We start from the raw sequence: 20,240 nt of genomic DNA on the forward strand, positions 1-20,240 counted from the left end.
AAAACAGCTGAACTGGTAAGTTGGAACATTCCAAGTGTTGGCAAGGATGTGCAATAATTGGAAGTCTCCTATCCAGCTGGTAGAAGCGTAACTTGGTTACAACCACTTTGGAAACTGAAAGTATCAACTAAGGCTGAACCTTTCTTCATGCTATGATCTAGGAATTTTACACCTAACTATATATCCAACAGAATTGTGGATATGTGTTCACCAAAATGCATGTGGCCGAATGTTAATAACGGCACTCTTCCTAGTAGCCCCCAAACGGGACGCTATTCAAATGCCCAACAAGTAAATTATGGTACAGTCACACAATTGAGCCTATGCAACACTGAGAATGAATGACCTGAGACTATTCACAATAACATGGGTGAATCTCACAAACAGTATTGAACAAATCAGGAAACCACATCATGAATGGTTCCATCTGTATAAAGTTCAAACACAAGCAAAACTAATCATTACTGCTAGACGACCTGGTGGATATGTTTTTTGATCCTATAATATTGGACTACATGGGTGTGTTCAGATTGTGAAAACTCTTCAAGCTGTATATTTATAGAAATATAAATGTTTCTATATTTTAATAAAAACTAAGCCAAAAAATGTACGACTACACAGAGAGCGCATACCTGGTCCACTGCACCTTCCCCAGGAGGGCTGTAACCAACCATTCGTGTATTCTCCAAGTACCTGTTTACCCTAGAGATAGACTCTCAGCATCCTACCATTCTATGGAAGGACAGTCTCAGCTGCTGATGGGCTGATACTGCCAGGAAAGCTGAGTGGCAGGATGTCTGCAGAGGGAACGAAGCGAAGTTCACATTCTCAGGTCCCCAGGATACCCTGCAAAAGGCAGAAGTGCTACCATCTTAATTTGCCACACACAGCTCGGCTTATCCAGTTGAGAATAATCACAAGGCAGCACCGAAAGAGAATTTTCTTTTAGGTATCTCTTAGAGACTAGAGATTGCAAGATCAAGATGGAGGGATACAAAAAGATAGTCAGAAGCAGGGCTGGGAACTTGTTCTGTGCTTAGCAGAAACAAAAAAATTCTTTGGACCTATTTGGTTGGAGCCCCGAAGTCAGTCTATATAGATTCTGGAACCATCCTTCACAATAATATTGACAATGACCAGGCTTAGACAGTTTGGGGAGGAAAGGCACATCAGCCCCTCCCTTCATATAGAGGCTAGGTTGTAATGCACAGGACAGTCAAGGATGTACAAGGCACTTTTCATAAACTGGTATCAATTTTAATGAGTTACAAATCACCTAACAACATGGTTCCATTATAACTGAAATGCTTCTGTTTTGCTAAAGCAGAACTGGCTATAGTTAAATGATTGGAAGAATAAAACACTTAATCCTATAGATTAATAAGGTGTGACCTTTCATGTTGGCAAGCATTTTATCTTGGGAGATGAATATCATTTACCTCATGTGATCCAGATTTTCTGAAAAGGTTAAGATAGTGCCTTCAGAGTACAGGAAACCTTCTGTTAAAAACTTCAACGAACACAGAAGTGCAAGCTTGTCTTTAGAAAGGGAGAAGAAATAATAACTGTTAAGGAAAATACCAAGGTGGAGAGAGAACATTCGGGAATGCAGTAAGATGGAATCCCTTTGGGGATGTGCTGACAATGGGGCAGAGCAGCAGCAATTAGCAGTGGCCAATCCCTGTGTGATTAGCTCTCCTGCTCAGGTAATCACCAGAAAGGTCAAATGTTAGTCTCGCTGTCTTATGTGGGCTGAAAACCATCACAAGCAATTTCTCCTAAGAGTTCAGGAATCCCACGGGAGATAGTCATGGGCAGGAAAGGCAGAGATGGCTGCTGATTCCCGGCTTACCGTCTTTTGCTCAGAATTCTGTTAGGCTGGCCCTCCCGCCTTCTTCTTACCTTTAACCTCCACTTTCTCCCCCGCCACCTGTTCTGAAATTGCACAGGCCTCAGCATTCCGTGATTGTTATTGATGGCCCTTACGCCCTCAGAGAAGATCTAAGTGTGACTCCAAACACTAAAGACAAATATTTTGCTTCAGTAAAGTCCCAAGTGCCCTCGCTCCCAGCACTCATGCTATACAGGAAGGAAAAAAGGGGAGGCGGGGAACCATCCCAGTTTTTCCTGGAGCTCAGTGCATGTGAGATGATTGGAGCCAGGAAGCCCACACTATCTCTAGCATCCATATTAAGTCTTGCTATGATTATCAAAGTGGCCCATTCCCTATCTATTTTCATTTTTGAAAAATAGGGGGAAGGAGAGCATAAAAACAAGCCAAATTATCGCTACATTCGGCAGCATGTTCTCATGACTTAGCAACTTGTGTAAAGTATATTTGAGTCTGCCAGTGAAAAATGTGATGTGGGTTCCCAAGAAGACACAGATATAGAACCAAGCAGAACAGCTGTAAGATTAAAATGGAATACACTGAGATAATGATTTTTCATAGGCTAAGATCTATCATGTCCCGACCTGCCTTTTCCCTCAGTCCCCTGTGTAATAGATGTTCGGATAATGCCAGTTGACTCAAAATTGAAATACTGTGCAGAGCACATTTAGATTGATTAAAAGAGAAAAAAAAAAATGTCGTTCAGCCCCATCATGAAATGCCTACCAAAAAACAACTGCCCCAAATTGGGGATGGGTGGGGGAATCTGAACTTCAAACATAAAGATCCGTGGTCCTTCTCTTTTTGTAGATCCACCAAGTTCTAGATTGCGTGGGGGCTGCCGTAAGATCATTTAGATTAATTCTTCTTAAAATATGCTAGTTTGGATAAAATCAAGCCATTAGTTATGATGGCAACCCAATTAAGCCAGTTTAACACCCCTTATCTCAGCTGTTATAGTAATTGAGGAAGAAAAGTAAATTGAAGACCTAGCCATCATTCCTCATTGCTTCAAGTACCAGTAAAATATCAATCACATTGAAAATCCTCGCTACAATTTTGTCACTGACAAAATGGCCCAATAAAAAACTCTTGAGATCTGGTAATAGAGAGGCTGCGACCAGAGCCATTTGTTGACAGCACAGCACAGTCTGAGGAGAGAGCGGGAGGCCCCGTGCTCTGCTATACCTGGACATGAGCCAGCTCCCCAACCTCATTGGTGTGAGATGTATGCTCCCTCCACCTCAGTTTCCCTCCCTTCCCCCTACTGGGTTGTTATAAAGACTAGAAATCATGAACGCAAAATTCCCAGCATCTAGTAAATACCTAACAAATATTTAAGTCAACTGACCTGAACTGAGCTCTGAACTGATTTTCTTTCCTTTCTTTTCTTTTTTCTAAAGATTTTATTTATTTATTCATGAGAGACACAGTGAGGGGGGCAGAGTAGGCAGAGGGAGAAGCAGGCTTCCTGTGGGGAGCCCGATGTGGGACTTGATCCCAGGACTCCAGGATCACTCTCTGAACCAAAGGCAGATGCTCAACCACTGAGCCACCCAGGTGCCTCCTGGACTGATTTTCTAAACTTACTGTAATAAAATCATCAGTGTCTGAGGTCAAGTAGAAAATGCCATGGTGGTGGTCTGAGCATTTCTCTAGGGAAGGGCTGAGCCACAGAGCCCTCCACTCAGAGTCAGGCTGTAAGAAAATTGACAGAACGTGCCGCCTTCTACGTGGACATCATGCCTCTGTCCGAATCGCGAGATTTAAGGCAACACTCACCTACTGGACAAGAGGACATTTCCATGTTGACCAGCCAGATCAACTGTCTTCAGCATAACATTTTCACACATTCTTTGGGAAAAGAAGCTGATTTGGGCACTAAAATATTGCCTGCAATACCCACCTCATGCATCCTGCTGAAGTGTCTCTTAGCTAGTTCTCCTCTATAGTCCCCATTTCCCAGTCTGGGGAAGAGCAAGGCAGTTGCACAGCCCCTGGCTAGAAGCCATCCCCCTAATGCTCCTGCACCACCACTCCCAATCCTGCTCTGCTGTGTGTTCAGGCTCCTGAGTCCAGCCTTCCAGCCCCAAGTCCCGCCACCCAACTGCACTGGCACCCAGATGGTCTTCCTGCACCCTCACACCTCATGCAAGTCCTCTCCTTCCATGCCTGCAGCATCCTCTGCTTTTATCAAAGCCATTCTTCTGCTTTAAAGTCTTTGGCCATCTTCCCACAAAATAGCCATACAATTTCCTCCCAGAACTTCTCCCTCCCAGAATACTTCCAAAAGTATTCTCATTTCCTACACACGCAGATGCCATCTCCTCACAAAGGCTTCTGATCCATATCATGCCACACGAGCTCCCACAACACTTTATCCTCACGTTTTCCCATACTTCCCAGCACCGGTCCTTCATCTATTTACAAATCTGTTCCTGCCCTGGGGCTTCTGTTTCCTGCACAGGTCCAGCCTGGCACAGGGCAGAGTCCCAGTGAACAATTACTGATTGAATAGATGAAATGAGACCATCCTATTACGATTACTGATTGAATGAACGAAATGAGACCATCTTGTTTAGCATGGCCTCCAAATCAACTCTTCTAATTTTTTCCCCTTTTCTTTAAAGTTGGAAAAGTGGAAACAAACAAACAAACCAAAAAAAAAAAAAAAAAAAAAAAAAAAAAAAAACCCAAGTGTTGAATTAAAAAAAAAAAAAAAAAACAGCTCAGACTTTAGATTATTGCCTCCGCTGAAAGAATGTTTTAGTTTGAGTTAGGTGAATAATTGCCTCAGTTCTACATTAAGTATTACACGTGGAAACCTGGCATGATATTTTGCAAATCTATTTTCTGGCCAGGTTCTGGGTTGGTGTACTATTAAAGTTTTCAAAATACAATGAAATTGGCAAGCTCTCCATTAACAAAGCAATTTTTTAAATGCTTGTGAATTTAAAAGCAACGAGATTCTTGGCTTATGAGACCCAAGCTAAAACAGATTTGTAAATACTGATACCGAAAAGCCAAAGCAAATAGAACATGGGCTAAACAAAGCAATACAAAGGATCATCTTCTCTAGAAGAACCCTGGTTTGCTCTCATTGTAAGCAAAAGGTACAGGTAAGTATAGAAGCCTGTTCATATGAAGTAAAAGATGTGGCATTTATTTGCTCAGAGCTGCTTAGTGAAGGTTCAATAGATGCCCAAAAACATGAAGGGAAATTGGGGCCGAGTAGATTGCTGCACTCATGCCTCTTGCCCCTACAAACAAACCTCAGAAACTAGCTAGGGTGTTCGTTTTCTCTCAGGAGCTCACATGTGAACTTTGGCTCTCTGAAATCAACCCATCTTCCTGATTTTCCTCCCAAAATGTGGTCCTCAAGCTTCCCTGAGGCATCCAGCTGAGGTCTCTCTCCTTGTCACTGCTGTGGACTCCCTTCCCTGAGCCCCAGTTCCACAGACCCCATCCTACACAGACTTTTTTTTTTTTTTCTCCCTTCGGTAGGATGAGGGAGGCCTGGAATAAAGACAGGGTCATTACTACCCTCAGGATAGAAGCAAGATAGAGATGGAAACTGTGGAAATATGAATGTATGCGACACATGTATGGAAAGAGCAATTCTTCATTAGCTTTTTCAAGTCAACCTAAAGTAACTCAAAAATCTACTGAGTACCTGTATATACCAGACTGGAGAACAGTCCTGATGCTCAGAGCCCACAGGGCTCAGGAATGAGCTTCCTGCTTTTCCCTCCTCTGTCTCTCTCTTTCCCTGCATTTTATTCCTCACTTAGGCAAACTCACTTTCCTATTCCCCATATTAAACCACTGGCACTCATGATTCCCAAGGTAGGACCCATGCTGTTGCCTCTAGACCCAGTTCAGGGAAGACATGGGATGAGGGACTAGAAAAATCTACTACTTCCCTGTACTTTGCAGAGCTAGCTCTGAAATTCTTGTTCAGATCCTAATACTCTGTGCATTTGAAGCCAGCCCATTCAACTGTGGGGAGACCAGAGACCCTACTCTTCTGAGGTGAGGGCCTCTCTTAAGGACATGTATTTGGAGCCTCGCAGCATGTGAAAACATGGTCCCTTCCATGCACATGTTCTCAACAGCATTATTCCTATGAGACAAAAAAGGAGAAACGGACCATATGTCCATCAAAATATGGACAAAATATGGACCCAGGAATGCAGTATCATTCAGCCATAAAAAAGGAGGAAGTGGTTCATGCAACAGCATGGATGAACCTCAAAAACATGATGCCAAGTGAAAGAAGCCAGACATGAAAGGCCATGTACTCTGTGGTACCACTTACAGAAATGTCCAGAAAACACAAATCTGTAGAGAAAGAAAGTAGATCAGTGGTTGCCTAGAGCTGGAAGTAGTTATGGAGAGTTAGTACAAATGGGCCCAAGGTTTCTTTTGGGGGTGACGGAAAGGTTCTTAAATTAGGTAGTAGCAATAAGCACAACTCTATAAATTTACCAAATATCAATTCATTGTAAAAAACAAATAAAAGAGTGAGAGAAAAGAAAATAGAGTTGGTGAAATATTTTTAAATCCCTGTATAACTTTAGAATTTGCATTTCTGTTTCTGATTATTTTAATGGTTATGTTATTGTAAAGAAAATTTTAAAAAGAGAAGTATTATTTTAATGTTAATTACCTGGAGAGATAATCACCATTTAGGCTTCAGTATATTTCTTTCTAATCTTTTTCTATTTCTAATTATATATTTTTTTAAATTAGGATTACACTGTGTTTTTACTTGTATTTTTTACTAACAAGATATAAAGAGAGAGAGAAAGAGTGTGTGTGTGTGTGTGTGTGTGTGTGTGTGTGTGTGTGTATGATGGATCCTATCAGAAAAACCTCAGTATTTTTTGGCAAAAGTGGAAATCCTGTTTGGTCAGGATTCTGAATAAAATAAGAGAAAATACCTATGAACAAAAAGGCATCCCAGACCAGCTGCCTGAACACCAAGCACTCAGCTGTACTTATAGGATCTGCAGTGTTTTGGTGTGGAGGTAGGTGCATTTCTCTGGAAGCAGGACCATAGCCTTCATCAAATTTCCGAAGGGGAATCCACCTCCCATTCCATTTAAAAGTCACTACCAGGAATGGTTCATCTCTCAAGGGCCCTTCCTTCTCCTAATCTAAGACAGAAGTTTCTGCAGCCACAGGCAATCCCTCCATTCATTTGTAGGATGGACATCCTCTGATCCTTAAAGCATCTATCCTGAGAACATGGCCACGGACTCCTCTGGGGATGCTGCAAGGAGAAGGAATTACATTTCTTAGCTTCATATCCCAGTTTTGCTCATATTGAGGCTTTTTCCCTATTGAAATAGAAAAACCATAGAGGAGGGTCCAGTCTCAACCATGCTTTGTTTCTGACATTTGGTCATGCAGAGTGGTCCCTTGGGGGCTGCTGGAAAGGGGAGAGAAAGGGTAAGGGATTTTTGCTGAGTGTCGTGAAACCCAGAAGCTCCAATATTTCCTGGACCCCCGGAGCTATTGGAGCCAAATGGTCTTGTGAAGAGTCATTATATTCCAAATTACATCTGAATTTTGGACGCTGATTTTTCTCCATCCTGTTATGTCACCTGGAAGAGACTCTTTTCCAGAGGAGTTTGAGAGTCCAGTCTTCACCTCATCAATGAAAAAAAGATGCTCATTTTACTTAACTTCAGAAGAAGATATCACCAGCCTACCTTGGGAATAACACACCGGGATGCGAAGACAGTAGTATAATTAAGTTCACGAAAGGCTGATTCTTACAGCCATATTTCAAATACTCATACTGCTTTCTCATCCACTCTACCAAGTGATGGCACTTCATAATATATTCAGAGTAAAAAAATATAATGGATTCCTCTGAAATATTCAATTATTCAATAAAAAAAAGAAAAATAATTTTTCAGTAAAGAAATTCAACCAAATGACTAAAGCTGACAGTGAAAAACCAACCTCAACGTAATTACGCATTTCTTTTGAGTTCTCGCTCCAACAAAAGTTGATGGCGTGCCACCATTAGAAATAGCCATCCTTCTGCTGATGAATGACGTCGGTGTTGCGACGTTAGCAGAGATTTATTGGAATGTTTATTCCGAAATTGTCCTTGGGTGTTGATATATTTAAATTCCCACCAGCCCCGCTAAAAAATGTCTATTCTCACTTCTTCATGACTCACTGCTCAGCTTCCTTCAAGCTGGTTTCTTCCCCATTAGTGGAAGCCTCTCATAAAGAAGTCACAAGTCACCTCCACCTAACGAAATGCCCTGGCTTCTCTTTACCCCTCATCCTTTGGGGCATCACAATGCATTTCACTGCTGCTCATTGCCTCCTCTTCCAAGTCACATCCTCTCTATCTTCTGCAAACCACCAGCTGCTCTTGAAACCCTGGGGTTTCCTGGGCCTCTACCGCTCTGCCATTTTGCACCATCGTGTTGGGTAGAACCATTTCAAAGGATCCAGGCTGACAGGTCTTCAGTCACTACCCAGCACCAACGTGTCTCCTAAGCGCTGCACACTTGTACACGGCGGGCGTGCTGAATCTAGGGGGCCTTTCGCACAGTCAGAGCTGAATTCCTGTCTTTCCACTGCCCACTACCTTTCATCATTTTTTTTCCAGCAGCCTCATCTGAGTGCCTGATAACCAAGACAAGGCATTTCTTTCTTATTCAAACTGCCCACATCATGATTCAGTCTGCTGCTGGTCTCCTTGCCTCCAGCGTCCAACATCTCCCGCCCACAGCAGTGTGATTCCAAAAATAATTCTGATCGGATTTGTCCTGCTGCCTCTCTGAAAAACCTCTGGTGACTTCATGTGCTCTGGAGAATCAGCACAAGCAACTCGTCATGACAACCAAGGCCCCATGCCCTCCCAGACGTCTCTGAGCTCGTCTCCTTGCCATCCTTCCAAACACCCTGCGGCAGGGCACAGCCCACGATGGCACTGGGTGACTTTGCGTGCATCCACGGAGGCCAGGAAGCAAAGCTTGAGCCACAGCCAATTTGAGTGTTGGCGGAACGTCTTGTGACCCTCCTGGAACGGTGGGCACAGGAGGCTTATAGGAGCTGCTAGAGTACATGTCTCACTGGCCTACCTGGATTCCCCAGGAGGCTGTCACTGGACAGGTTCTCATATCCTTCTGGGCAGATGTGTGATGATGCTTCCCGCCCACCCCTGTGAGGGTACCGCTGCAAGCTCCCCAAGTGCTGAGGGAAGCAGCCTCAAAGTGGCTCCTCAGCAACAGGGCTGCAGTCACCTGGCCCTTTGTGCTGAGTGTCACCTGCCCAAGAGCTGTCTCTGCCTGTTTGCCCTTTTATTGCCTAGGTAAGGATGGAATAACCAGCCTGAATCTAAAAAGGACTCACCATGTCTTCACCAGCAGAATCTGTGAGAGCGACCTTGCCTTGCCTTGCACTTGGCATATCACCCTGGGCTCAAATACTCACTAGCCTTCGAACCCCCGTGTGATTCAGAACACAATTTTAAACTTGATGAGCATTTCAAGAAATAAACATAGTACGAGGTGAAATAAGATTGGGCTTGGAAGTGCACATGAGGATAGGGAAAATAAAATGGAGCCAGACCCTAGGTTAGGACACAAAATTAGAGTACCATGTTTTAGAGGTGAGCCAAATCCTTTTTGGAATAGGGCAAATCTGCATGCTTGCAATTTGTGGCCTGCAAATTGGGATCTAACTTTTCTCACAGATATTAGGAACTGTTAATGAAAAAAAAGGGGGGGGGGACTGTTAATGAGTGGTTTGTCCCAAAAGAAAACCTCTACTGTATAGACGATTAAAAATAAATTTTAAAAAAGGTAAATAAACTCACTGTGAGTCTTATTGAAATGAAACACCTTTTTCTTTAAATGAAAAACAGCATCACACGTGTGCTTATAAGGAGCTTTTTTAAAAATAACATTCTCTAAAATGTGTGTGTCAGGATGGCTTGTGTGCTAGAAGCTTTGCATTCTACAGGTAATGGCTAAAGAATTTAAATCGAAAGTTTTATATACGAGAAAAGGCCTTTTTAAGTAAACCACTAGACTTTGTACACATATGTAAGCCAGTCCGTCCGTCCTGCTTGAAACCTGTTAGCAATAATAAAGGTGTCCAGCGCACTGGAGGAAAACGCTGTGGCAGATTGCTCTGGCCGGGGACCAGCTGCCTGCTAAACATCTCCCTCCTTCCCCGTAGGCAACCCTCCCGCTACCGGTACCGGAACTTTGCTGATAACTCTGGAGGACGTGAACGACAATGCCCCCTTCATTTACCCAACAGTCGCTGAAGTCTGTGATGATGCCAAAAACCTCAGCGTTGTGATTTTGGGAGCATCAGATAAGGATCTCCACCCAAATACGGACCCTTTCAAATTTGAGATCCACAAACAAGCTGTTCCCGATAAAGTCTGGAAGGTCTCCAAGATCAACAGTAAGTCAAGTTAAACATTCTGTGGCTGTTCCTCTAGCTTTGAAGCCTGGCCTCCCTGGCCTGCCGTCCTCTCCCACACTGTTCCTCCCTCCTCCTCCTCCCTCCTCTCCTCCTCCTCCTGCCTCCTGCTCCCTCCTGGCCTCACATGGTTGACTTTGAGCGATTCACCCTTTACCTCTACCAGCACTCACCACTTTCCCGCTAGCAAATGAATGCAATCTGTGCAAACACATAGAGGTTCCTTATAAATGCAAACACCCAAGTTTTCTCATTTGTTTCTTATCTTTTCTATCCTGTGCATGGTACACTGTGTGCCCCGTGCTGTACACCCCGTGCTGGTCACTGTATACTCTGTACCGTACACTATGTACTATATACTATACACTCCATACCATGCCTCCTATTATATCTAAACCCTATACTGACACTTCATGCTATGCTTCCTGTACTCTCCATCCTATACTATACACTCTATATGCATCCTATACTGTTTATTCTATGCTGTATCCTATACTCTATACTGTACACTCCATCCTATGCTGCCCATACTATACACTTTATACTGTGCATCCTATACTGTACAATCTATGCTGTATATCCTATACTCTCCATCCTATACTGTACACTCTATACTAGTGGCCACTCACACTCTACATCCTATAAGGACACTCCGTACTATGCATCCTATACTATATAATATGCATCTTATACTGCACAATATATGCTGTGTATCCTCACTCTACTATACATCCTATACTCTACACCCCATACCGTACACTCCATACTCTGCATCCTATATTATATGCTCTATGCCATGCATCCTATACTGTACATTCTATGCTGTGTATCCTATACTCTCTGTCCTATACTACACTCTATACTAGTGGCTCCTCACACTCTACACCCTATACTGACACTCCACGCTATGCATCCTATACTGTACACTCTATACTCTACATCCTATACTATACACTCTATACTATGCATCCTATACTGCACAATCTATGCTGTGTATCCTATACTCTATATACTGTACACTCCATACTATGCATCCTAAGACTGTACATCCTACACTGTACACTCTGCCTCCTGTACCACACACTCTGTACCCTCCACCCACCCAACCTTCAGTCTTGAGAAGCCAGGATCTCTGCTTCTCCCCGAGTGTATTGTGACTCAGCTGTCTCTTCTCCCAGAGAGCTGTGCCGATATTGACTCTCACCCGCAATTAAAGAGAGATTTTCCATGGTATACTTGTTCTCATAGATGACTAAAGAAATAAGAAGCACTGGTATAATGACCTGTATAGAGTCTTAGCTTCTCACCCATCATTTTCCACTTTACGCAGCAAAATTAGCTTTGTCTTTGCAACAACCAGGGCTTTGATATTCAACTGTGATATCATCGCCCATCTGTCCTATCCCTCATGTAGAACACTTGCAAGCCATGTCTCTTTCTACCAGTCTTTCCATGCGGGAAGGTGGAATTCGTGGGTTGGCCCCACATTTCCCATCTGCCTTACTAATACTGAAACACCAATACTGACCGAGGCAGCATTCCTAATGCCCACCTCCCTCCCTGTGACAACTGTGAATTCACTACTGAGTTCACCTTGTTTTGGAAGAAATTAAAAAACCAGAATCCATGCAGTGGATGCACACTCTGTCTCCAGTAGTGAACTTCTCCTGCAATGGACCCAGCCCGGGTACCCTCCCCATCCACCAGCGGTAGACTTTTCGAGAGGGATTGGGAATTACGCATTTCATTAAGTCTTGAAAATGTGCTGTACAATTGTGCATAAAATTTTCTATTAAAAAATCTCATATGTGTTGAATGGCCTTATCTCATATCTCATTTTATTAGTGCCTTCCTCTTGTTATTGATTCCATTCGCCTGTTTGTCTATTTTATTGCTTTTTAAAGAATGAGTTCTGTTACACTGATTACTTTTAATTAAAACAGCCCTCCCCTTGTTTGAGGGGTTAGTGCTTCCTTTGCTAGCTTTTGTAGCTCTAGCAGATTGGAATAACCACCAGTTCTTTAAAGAAAGTTCTCTGGAACTTTCTTACTTGAGTCTCTCATCCAAGTGAGGGAGATGAAAGAATGTTCTTGCATTATTAACCTGCCACCCCAGTAGGGTGACTACACATGTTGGTTGTTTCTGCTGCTTCTCCTTCTGGTCAGGGTGACATTTCACCTGTTTCTGTTTTCATCTCATTGCTCTGTCTTCCTCGTGGTTTTATTTAGGAGATAAATGTCTTCTCAGTTCTTTTCCTGGTCCTTCTTTTTTTTTCTTTAATACCTAGCACTCTTCATGCCCAGAAAGGGGAAAGTCAAAAAAAAAAAAAAAAAAAGGAGGTGAGGGGAGGCACCTGGGTGGTTCAGTCAGTTGGGTTCAGGTGGTGATCTCAGAGTTGTGAGGTTGAACCTCATGTCGGGCTCCATGCTCTGTGCAGAGTCTGCTTGAGATTTTCCCTCTCTCTCTGCCCCTCCCCTCACTCACATGCTCTCACACATTCTCTCTCACCTTCTCTCTCTCTCTCTCTCTAAAAAAAAGAAAAAAAATCCCTAGTCATCTGAGTTCCTGAAAAATGAATAGCCCAAGGCTAAACAGGGGACAGTTTGGGATGACCATTTCTGCACACTGCCCAAAACTGGGCTCACAGCACATACTCCCACCAAACAAGGGCCTAAAGTTCAGTGCCCTGCTGGGGTGAAGCTGCCGGTTCCCACCCAGATCCAGAGCTGCGGCTGAGGACTGATAAAGCTGTAGGCTATAGAACCTGCCCCCCATGGGGGTCCTGCCTACATTTAGAGTGAGTGGATGATTTGGGAGTGATTTTGGGTTTTGAGGTGTTTGTGGGGGTCTAAGAATTTATTTTGATTATTTGAATTTGAATTCTTGAATAAAACTGCTCTGAGCTGATCATTTCCTTTTTTTTCTTTTTTACTTTTTTCCAGCTTCACTGAAGAAGAGTTGATGAATAAAAATTGTGTATATTTAAGATGCACAGTATGACGATGTGAGAGTGGGTTTTTAAGTCAGTTTTTCTAGATGTTGAATGTGATCTTTGCAAAAATGGTTTTATCAGGGTAATAAATTCGCAGGAGGAAGTTCTTAGTATGTGGTCATCTTCACAAAAGTAGGTCCCCGGGTTGCCTGGGTGGCTTAGTCAGTTAAGCATCTGCCTTCAGCTCAAGTCATGACCCCGGGGTCCTGGGATCAAGCCTCACGATCGGTTCCCCTGCTTATCGAGGAGGAGTCTGCTTCTCCTTCTCCCTCTTCCCCTCCCCTGGCTGTCTCTCTCTCTCTCTCTCTCTCTCTCTAAGTAAAATCTTAAAAAAAAAAAAAAAAGGGTGGGCCCCCTTGAAATAGATTATCACAGCCCTGAGCCACAGGACTCCTTGGCAGCAGAATGTTCCATCTGGCACTGTCCTATGCCACAACCACCTGCTACGTGTGGCTGCTGGACACTTGAGGTGTGGGCTCATGCACCTGAGAATCTAAATTTGGATTTTGATTTGCTATTAATGAATTTAAGTTTAAAGGTGCCCATGGTTATAAACCAACACGCATTGCCAATTTGGTGTGGTTTTCGTCGCCAAAAGCTCACTCTTTTGTTTGGGAAAGTCTAACCCTCACTCACAAAGGTCCTCCTTTGTCTCCACAGATACACATGCCCTGGTAAGCCTTCTTCAAAACCTGAACAAAGCAAACTACCACCTGCCCATCATGGTGACAGATTCAGGGAAGCCCCCCATGACGAACATCACGGACCTCAGGGTACAAGTGTGCTCCTGCAAGAACTCCAAAGTTGACTGCAACGCGGCGGGGGCTCTGCACTTGAGCATGACCTCACTCCTGCTCGTCTCTCTCTTCACTCTGGCTTGTAAGTAGCCCAGCTCCAGAGCATGCATGAGTCCAGAACACACCTTCACAGAGCCACTGGGTTTTTATAGCTTTCAAAACAATTCATCCCAGAGGAAGCATTCATTCTTGGTTTATGTCTGTATAATAGAAAGTGTTACATGTGAAAGTGTTCCAACTACTGTTGAAAGGCATCTTCACATGCCCCTGCCAGCCAGTCTGAGGAATTGTGCAAAGACATCCATTGCAGCCCACAGATCAGGTGATGAGAAGCTTCCTGCTGATGCCACCGAATTTAGGCTAATGAGAATGTGCCACGTTAGGTAACTAGTCTGCTGGGGCTTTGTTTCTCTCTCTATTGTGTGGAATAATCTTTTGCAAGGCTGAAGTAGGTATGCTGCTTTTTTAAGAACAGTTGTGAGAATTCCTGGTCGGAGGCTGGGCCATAGGAAAAGAGATAAATGCATAATTCACACATTTTTTTTTCCACTGACTGGTAGTAATGGCTGTAATATAATGAAGCATTATTTTAAACAAATGAATTGTTATGCATGAGCATAAAATGAATAGATGTGTGTATCTAATATTTCCTATGCATATGACTAGCCCAACGTTAACCTTAGCAATTACTCACATGTAGGTAATGCCATCACATCCTCTTGGGTTTGGGTATTTCTATTTTAAGAAGGTTATCAGTATAATTATGCATCGGGAGCTTGATAATTTGATAATTAGGAAAAAAGGAACAGAAGTTATTACTTCCTAGTGACAGTGGTAAGTGGGGCCCAATATCAGACATTTGCTGTGTATAAAGCTCTGTGCTGGGCCAGAATCCTGGGGGCAGAATTAAGGGGAACATCTTATAATGAGAAATGTCTCTTTGGATGGATGGATAGATGGATGGATGGATGGATGGATGGATGGATGGATGGATGGATGGACAAATGGATGGACAGATAAAAGGATGGATGAATGGAGGGATGGATAGATGGAAGGATGGAGGGATAGAAGGATGGAGGGATGAGGGGGGAATGGAAGGACAGATGGATGATAAATGGAAGGATGAATGGAAGGATGGGTGGATGGATGAATGGAAGGACACATGGATGGACAGATAGAAGGATGAATGGATGGAGGGATGGATGAAACGAAAGAAGGATGGATAGAAGAAAATATATTCCTCTCTCTTCTTTTTTCTTTCTTCTTCCTTTTTCTTCAAGAAGTAGAATATCACAGATAAAAGTGAAAATCCTTATGTTTTTTCCCCAGTTTCATTTCCTATTCTCTCTCTCCCCAGAGAAAATACGATCATGACTCAGAGTGTATCCAGATGTTATTTTATTTTAAAGATTCTTACTTATTTGAGAAAGAGAGAGAGAGAAACAAGCAGGGGGAGAAACAGGAAGAGGGAGAAGCAGACTCCCCCCTTTGAGCAGGGACCTCGAAGTGGGGCTCCATCCCAAGATCCTAAGATCATGACCTGAGCCAAAAGCAGACACTCAATTGGCTGACCCCCCCAGGAGCCCCCAGGTGTGATTTTATATGTTTACTATACACGTGCACACATACACACACACACACACTTATAGTTATATTTTGTGCAGTTTACAAAACTTCTGTAATTCCTGTTATACTGAGCATTATGTCCTGTAACTTGCCTTTCGTCCTCCCCACATTACACTTCCAAGATCCCTCTATGTTATTCTAGTCTGGAGGGTTGGCTAACTTTTCCCCTAAAGTGCTGGGCAGCAAATATTCTGGGATCTGTGGACCACATCAGCTTTGTCACATATTCCTTTTTGTTGTTGTTTCTGTCTCTTGTTTTCTACCACTCTAAAAGAGTGAAACCATTCTCAGCTCAAGAGCCGCACAGACACACTCTGGCCCAACAACCATAGGTTACCCCTGCTCCAGTTCATTCTTTCAAACTGCTAGAGTATCTGTCACATGAACACCATGCAATGTATTCCCCCAATGAGCAGGAGCATTAGGATTATTTACAGTGCCCTTCTATGATCAATGCTAGCAGTAAACATCTGGAATCTGTTTTCCACCAGCTTCTCAAGTCAGTGCTTGGCAGACGGCAAGCTCCACACAGGGTCTGGTTTCTAGGAGTCATTGGAGCTCACACAGAACATAGCCTATGTAAACTAGAGGGCACTACCTCCTGCATGATTGCAAAGAAGAAAGTGTTGTGTGGTGCATGTGTCCAGGTGTGTGTGTGTGTGTGTGTGTGCGCACATGCACATGCATAAATGCGCAGAGAGAGAGGAGATAATGGAGTGACACTCACACATCACCATATACCCAGTTGCACAACATCAAAGCCTGACTCTTGATGGCATTGCTTTGAAGAACCAAGGCTCTGCAGGATGCTGCTCACTTCTCAGCTGTTCTGGACTGCCAGTGAGCTTTTTAAAATAGAGACTTCCTGGGGATCCCTGGGTGGCGCAGCGGTTTAGCGCCTGCCTTTGGCCCAGGGCGCGATCCTGGAGACTCGGGATCGAATCCCACATCGGGCTCCCGGTGCCTGGAGCCTGCTTCTCCCTCTGCCTGTGTCTCTGCCTCTCTCTCTCTCTCTCTCTGTGACTATCATAAATAAATAAAAATTAAAAAAAAAATAGAGACTTCCTGAACATGGTGGATGAGGATGTATTTATTCTGCTGAAGAATCAAGAGTAGAAGTCATTCCTGAAAGAAGACATAGCATAAATTCAACACGCTGAAGAATTTCTTCTCAAGCCTGAGTCCAAGGTGGCTCACTTGGACACATCTCAGGGGCCCCTGTTGCTCAAGGATTGTGCTAAGCTGAATGTAACCATGACACACCTTGTGGTTCAAATCCTCTGAAGTGGGATATTGGGAGATTGGGGGCAATACTGGGACAGGTTCCACTCATCTTGACAAGCCCTCCAACCCCTCTCCCCATGAGATGGTAGCCTGGATCCGACGGATACTTCGAGTAGAGAAGACAGGACACAGTGGTATTCTGGATTCCAAGGTGATGGCTAATCATGTACAAAGAATGAGCCACTCACTTGATGAAATGCCCAGAGAGGCAGACAAAGAGTATGTGGGAATTGTCCAGCTACACAGTGCTCCTGAAGGAGGCACTCAATGTTGTGGGGCCCTAGGAACTCTGACAGATGCCTTATTCCAGAAAACCCCACATAATGCTGCAGGAAAGAGGCCACTCCAAGTGCAGACCATATACAAGAGCAAGATGATCAAAAGAAGACTAGGAATCTTTTGAGTGAGTCGTGAGGCTGGTACCTATGTTCAGACACTGTGTGTGCACCTTGGTTTGTTATCAAGAGTTGGTGGTCAGATGCAGGAACTTTGGAGGGTTCCTTCTGGCATGATGAGTGGGAAGGACCATCTGGGGCAATGCATGATGTGCCTGATGCCAGTGGCTGTATGACAACCACAAGGATGAGAGTCACCTGCGGCAAGTTGTTCACCCTTGAGAAAAGCTACTGACTTCTCATCAGTGGCTAGTGACAAAAGATAGTGCAGTGAGCACAATCTGCTATGGGACAAAGATCATGCTTCCAGGCATTCTCCAATTTGAGGATGGCATCAGAGTCATTCAGGAGATGGTGGTCATCACCACCAAAGGGGAAGCAATCTGTGTGGCTGTTGCATTAATGACCACAGCAATGATCTCTGCCTATGATCATGGTACAGTAGCCAAGATCAAGAGAGTAATCACGGAGCAAGACACTTACCCTCAGAAGTGGGGTTTAGGTCCAAAGGCAAGAGGCTGATGATCAAGCAGGGCCTTCAGGATAGGCATGGCAAGCCGTCAGACAGCACACCTCCCACCTGGATCAGGAATATGTGCACTAGGGGGGCACTTGACAGGATGAGCACTGGGTGTTATTCTGTATGTTGGCAAATTGAACACTAATAAAAATAAATTTATTTTTTAAAAAAAGGAATATGTGCACTAGAGTGCCTGCAAAGAGAGGCAGGCCTGGGTGGCTTAGTTGGTTGAGGGTCTGGCTCAGATCATGATCTTGGGGTTGTGAGATCAGACCCTACGTCTGACTCTGTGCTCAGAAAGGAGTCTGCTTCTCTCTCTCTCTCTCTCTCTCTCTCTCTCTCTCTTCCTCCCTCCCTCCCTCTCTCCCTTGCTCCTTTCTCCCTCCCTCCCTCCCTCTCTCCCTTGCTCCCTTTCTCCCTCCCTCCCTCCCCTGGCTCACACACATGCATATTCTCTCTCTCTCTCTCTCTCTCTCTCTCTCTCTTTCAAATAAATAAATAAATCTTTAAAAGGGGAGTAGGGGGGCTGAAGCAGTACGAGCCCCACAGGGAGTGGCCAAAGTGGTAAAAGCCCCAAAGTGGAAGCAAGAGTGAAAGTGACAAAACCTCAAGAAGGAAAAGAAGAAGAAGGATAAGAAGGCCAGAGCTGTTCTAGAGAGTTGGGTGATCCAGGCAATGGAGACAGTGACACCACTAAAAAGGAAGAAGAAGAAGGAAATAAAATGGAAGGGTTTCTGAATCATGGACACCACATTAAGCACTGTGTCAAGTTGGGAGGAGAAATTAAAACCTTACTGAGAAAACACAATTCCTTTTGTTCTTGAGGAAACTGAACACAGGTCCCAGGAAGGGTAGAGAGGTCCAGCACATTTTAGCTGCCACCTGAGAACGACCTGATGTGACCTGGTGTGCTCATCCCACCCCATCCTGTTTTAAGGATAAGGGTGAAGGAGGCAGGTTCAATACACCCCTGCTCTGCTTGAGAGAGCTGAGAATCCTCTCCTGCAAACCCAGCACAGCCTAGGAACCCTCTGCGGCTATTTGTCGATGGCTGTTTTAACATCATCACCCTCTCTTGGATTGCAACAACCCATTTAAAAATTTTCTAAACATGGCTCAGTGAAATGATATGGAGCAAATAATAGATCTGAACCACATTGTTCACTGCGGGGGGGGGCGCGGGGGGGGGGGAATAAATCTTTTCTCCCTTGTCCGAGGACAGTGGTGTGTTCTGGTGTCAAAGCCACCTGGCACCCCATATTTCCCTGCCACCTGCAGGCCATCTTGTGGGCTATTTCCAGCCCCCCTCTGGCTTAGTGGTCCTTTGTGTGCTCCTTCAGAGCCTGCATGTACAGCCTCATGCACCTGAATCCCCCCCTCCTACTTATGTTTGTGACACAAGCTAAAAAACTGCTCTGTATTTTCCTCTTTTCATGCTCCTTTACTTTCAAAGGATGCAATTAGTCCTCCCCACTGCTGGGAGAAGGTTGTAACTTTTACTAATGAAAATTTATTTGTTTTTAAGGTAAAAAATAATAATCATAATAATAATAAAATAGGGAGACTTCCTACCTCGCTTGTTGAAATACAGATTCCTAACTATGGAACCAACATCCCAGGTGACAGTGGCCTGCAGCACACAGGCCCAGTGTTTGTGTTATTTACACAGCATTTTTAATAATAAGATGTATGTCTGCTACTATCAACCCATATATTAAATATCAGTAAGACTTAACCTATTTGTGTAGATTAAAGGAGATATAAACAATGTGGAAGTATTTCCCTCTTATCAACCAGGGATTCCCTTGTGCCCCTTACTCTGGAGACCTATGGCCTACATAGGCCAGTAGTGAGCAGATCCCAAAGATTGCCCACTTCTCTCTCACAGCTGACTACCAGGATCACAACTCATCCAGGGCAAAATCACCCAGTAACTCCTAAAGAACTTGTGTTTATTTTATTTTCAAAATAGTGCTGTTGAGAAAAGCAGATGCAAGCATCCTATGGTTGAGATGTCACATGGGTTTTTTGTTCTCACAAAAGGAGCCATCCTAGCTGGCAGCACACAGCTATCCCACTGTAGGCCACCTGTAGGTAACGTCAAAATCATCCTCATAGAGGAGCTCTGAACCTCTGGGCACAACTGGAAAGGTACTTGGTTAACCCTCCAATGTTTTCACCACAAGACAGGTAGTTTGAGCCCAAAAAAAGAGCTAAGAACAGATATTAACACTCACCTGCTTGACTTCAGAAAGAACTTCCATCAGTC

General features: G+C 43.9%; 1 protein-coding gene and 1 pseudogene across 2 annotated transcripts in view; both read left to right on the forward strand.

The window, feature by feature from the left end:
• CDH13 (cadherin 13) overlaps positions 1-20,240 on the forward strand; it is a 1,001,991-nt gene that overhangs the window by 974,511 nt on the left and 7,240 nt on the right. For both annotated transcript variants that reach the window (XM_072819439.1, XM_072819441.1), the window contains 2 exons: positions 10,106-10,339; positions 14,010-14,228. In XM_072819439.1, the coding sequence (XP_072675540.1) occupies positions 10,106-10,339; positions 14,010-14,228 (453 nt within the window). The remainder of the gene's footprint in view (positions 1-10,105; positions 10,340-14,009; positions 14,229-20,240) is intronic.
• On the forward strand, positions 16,844-18,147 carry LOC140624249 (H/ACA ribonucleoprotein complex subunit DKC1 pseudogene; annotated as a pseudogene).

This window comes from Canis lupus, chromosome 3, assembly GCF_048164855.1.
Source record: "Canis lupus baileyi chromosome 3, mCanLup2.hap1, whole genome shotgun sequence".
Taxonomy (NCBI): Eukaryota; Metazoa; Chordata; class Mammalia; order Carnivora; family Canidae; genus Canis; species Canis lupus.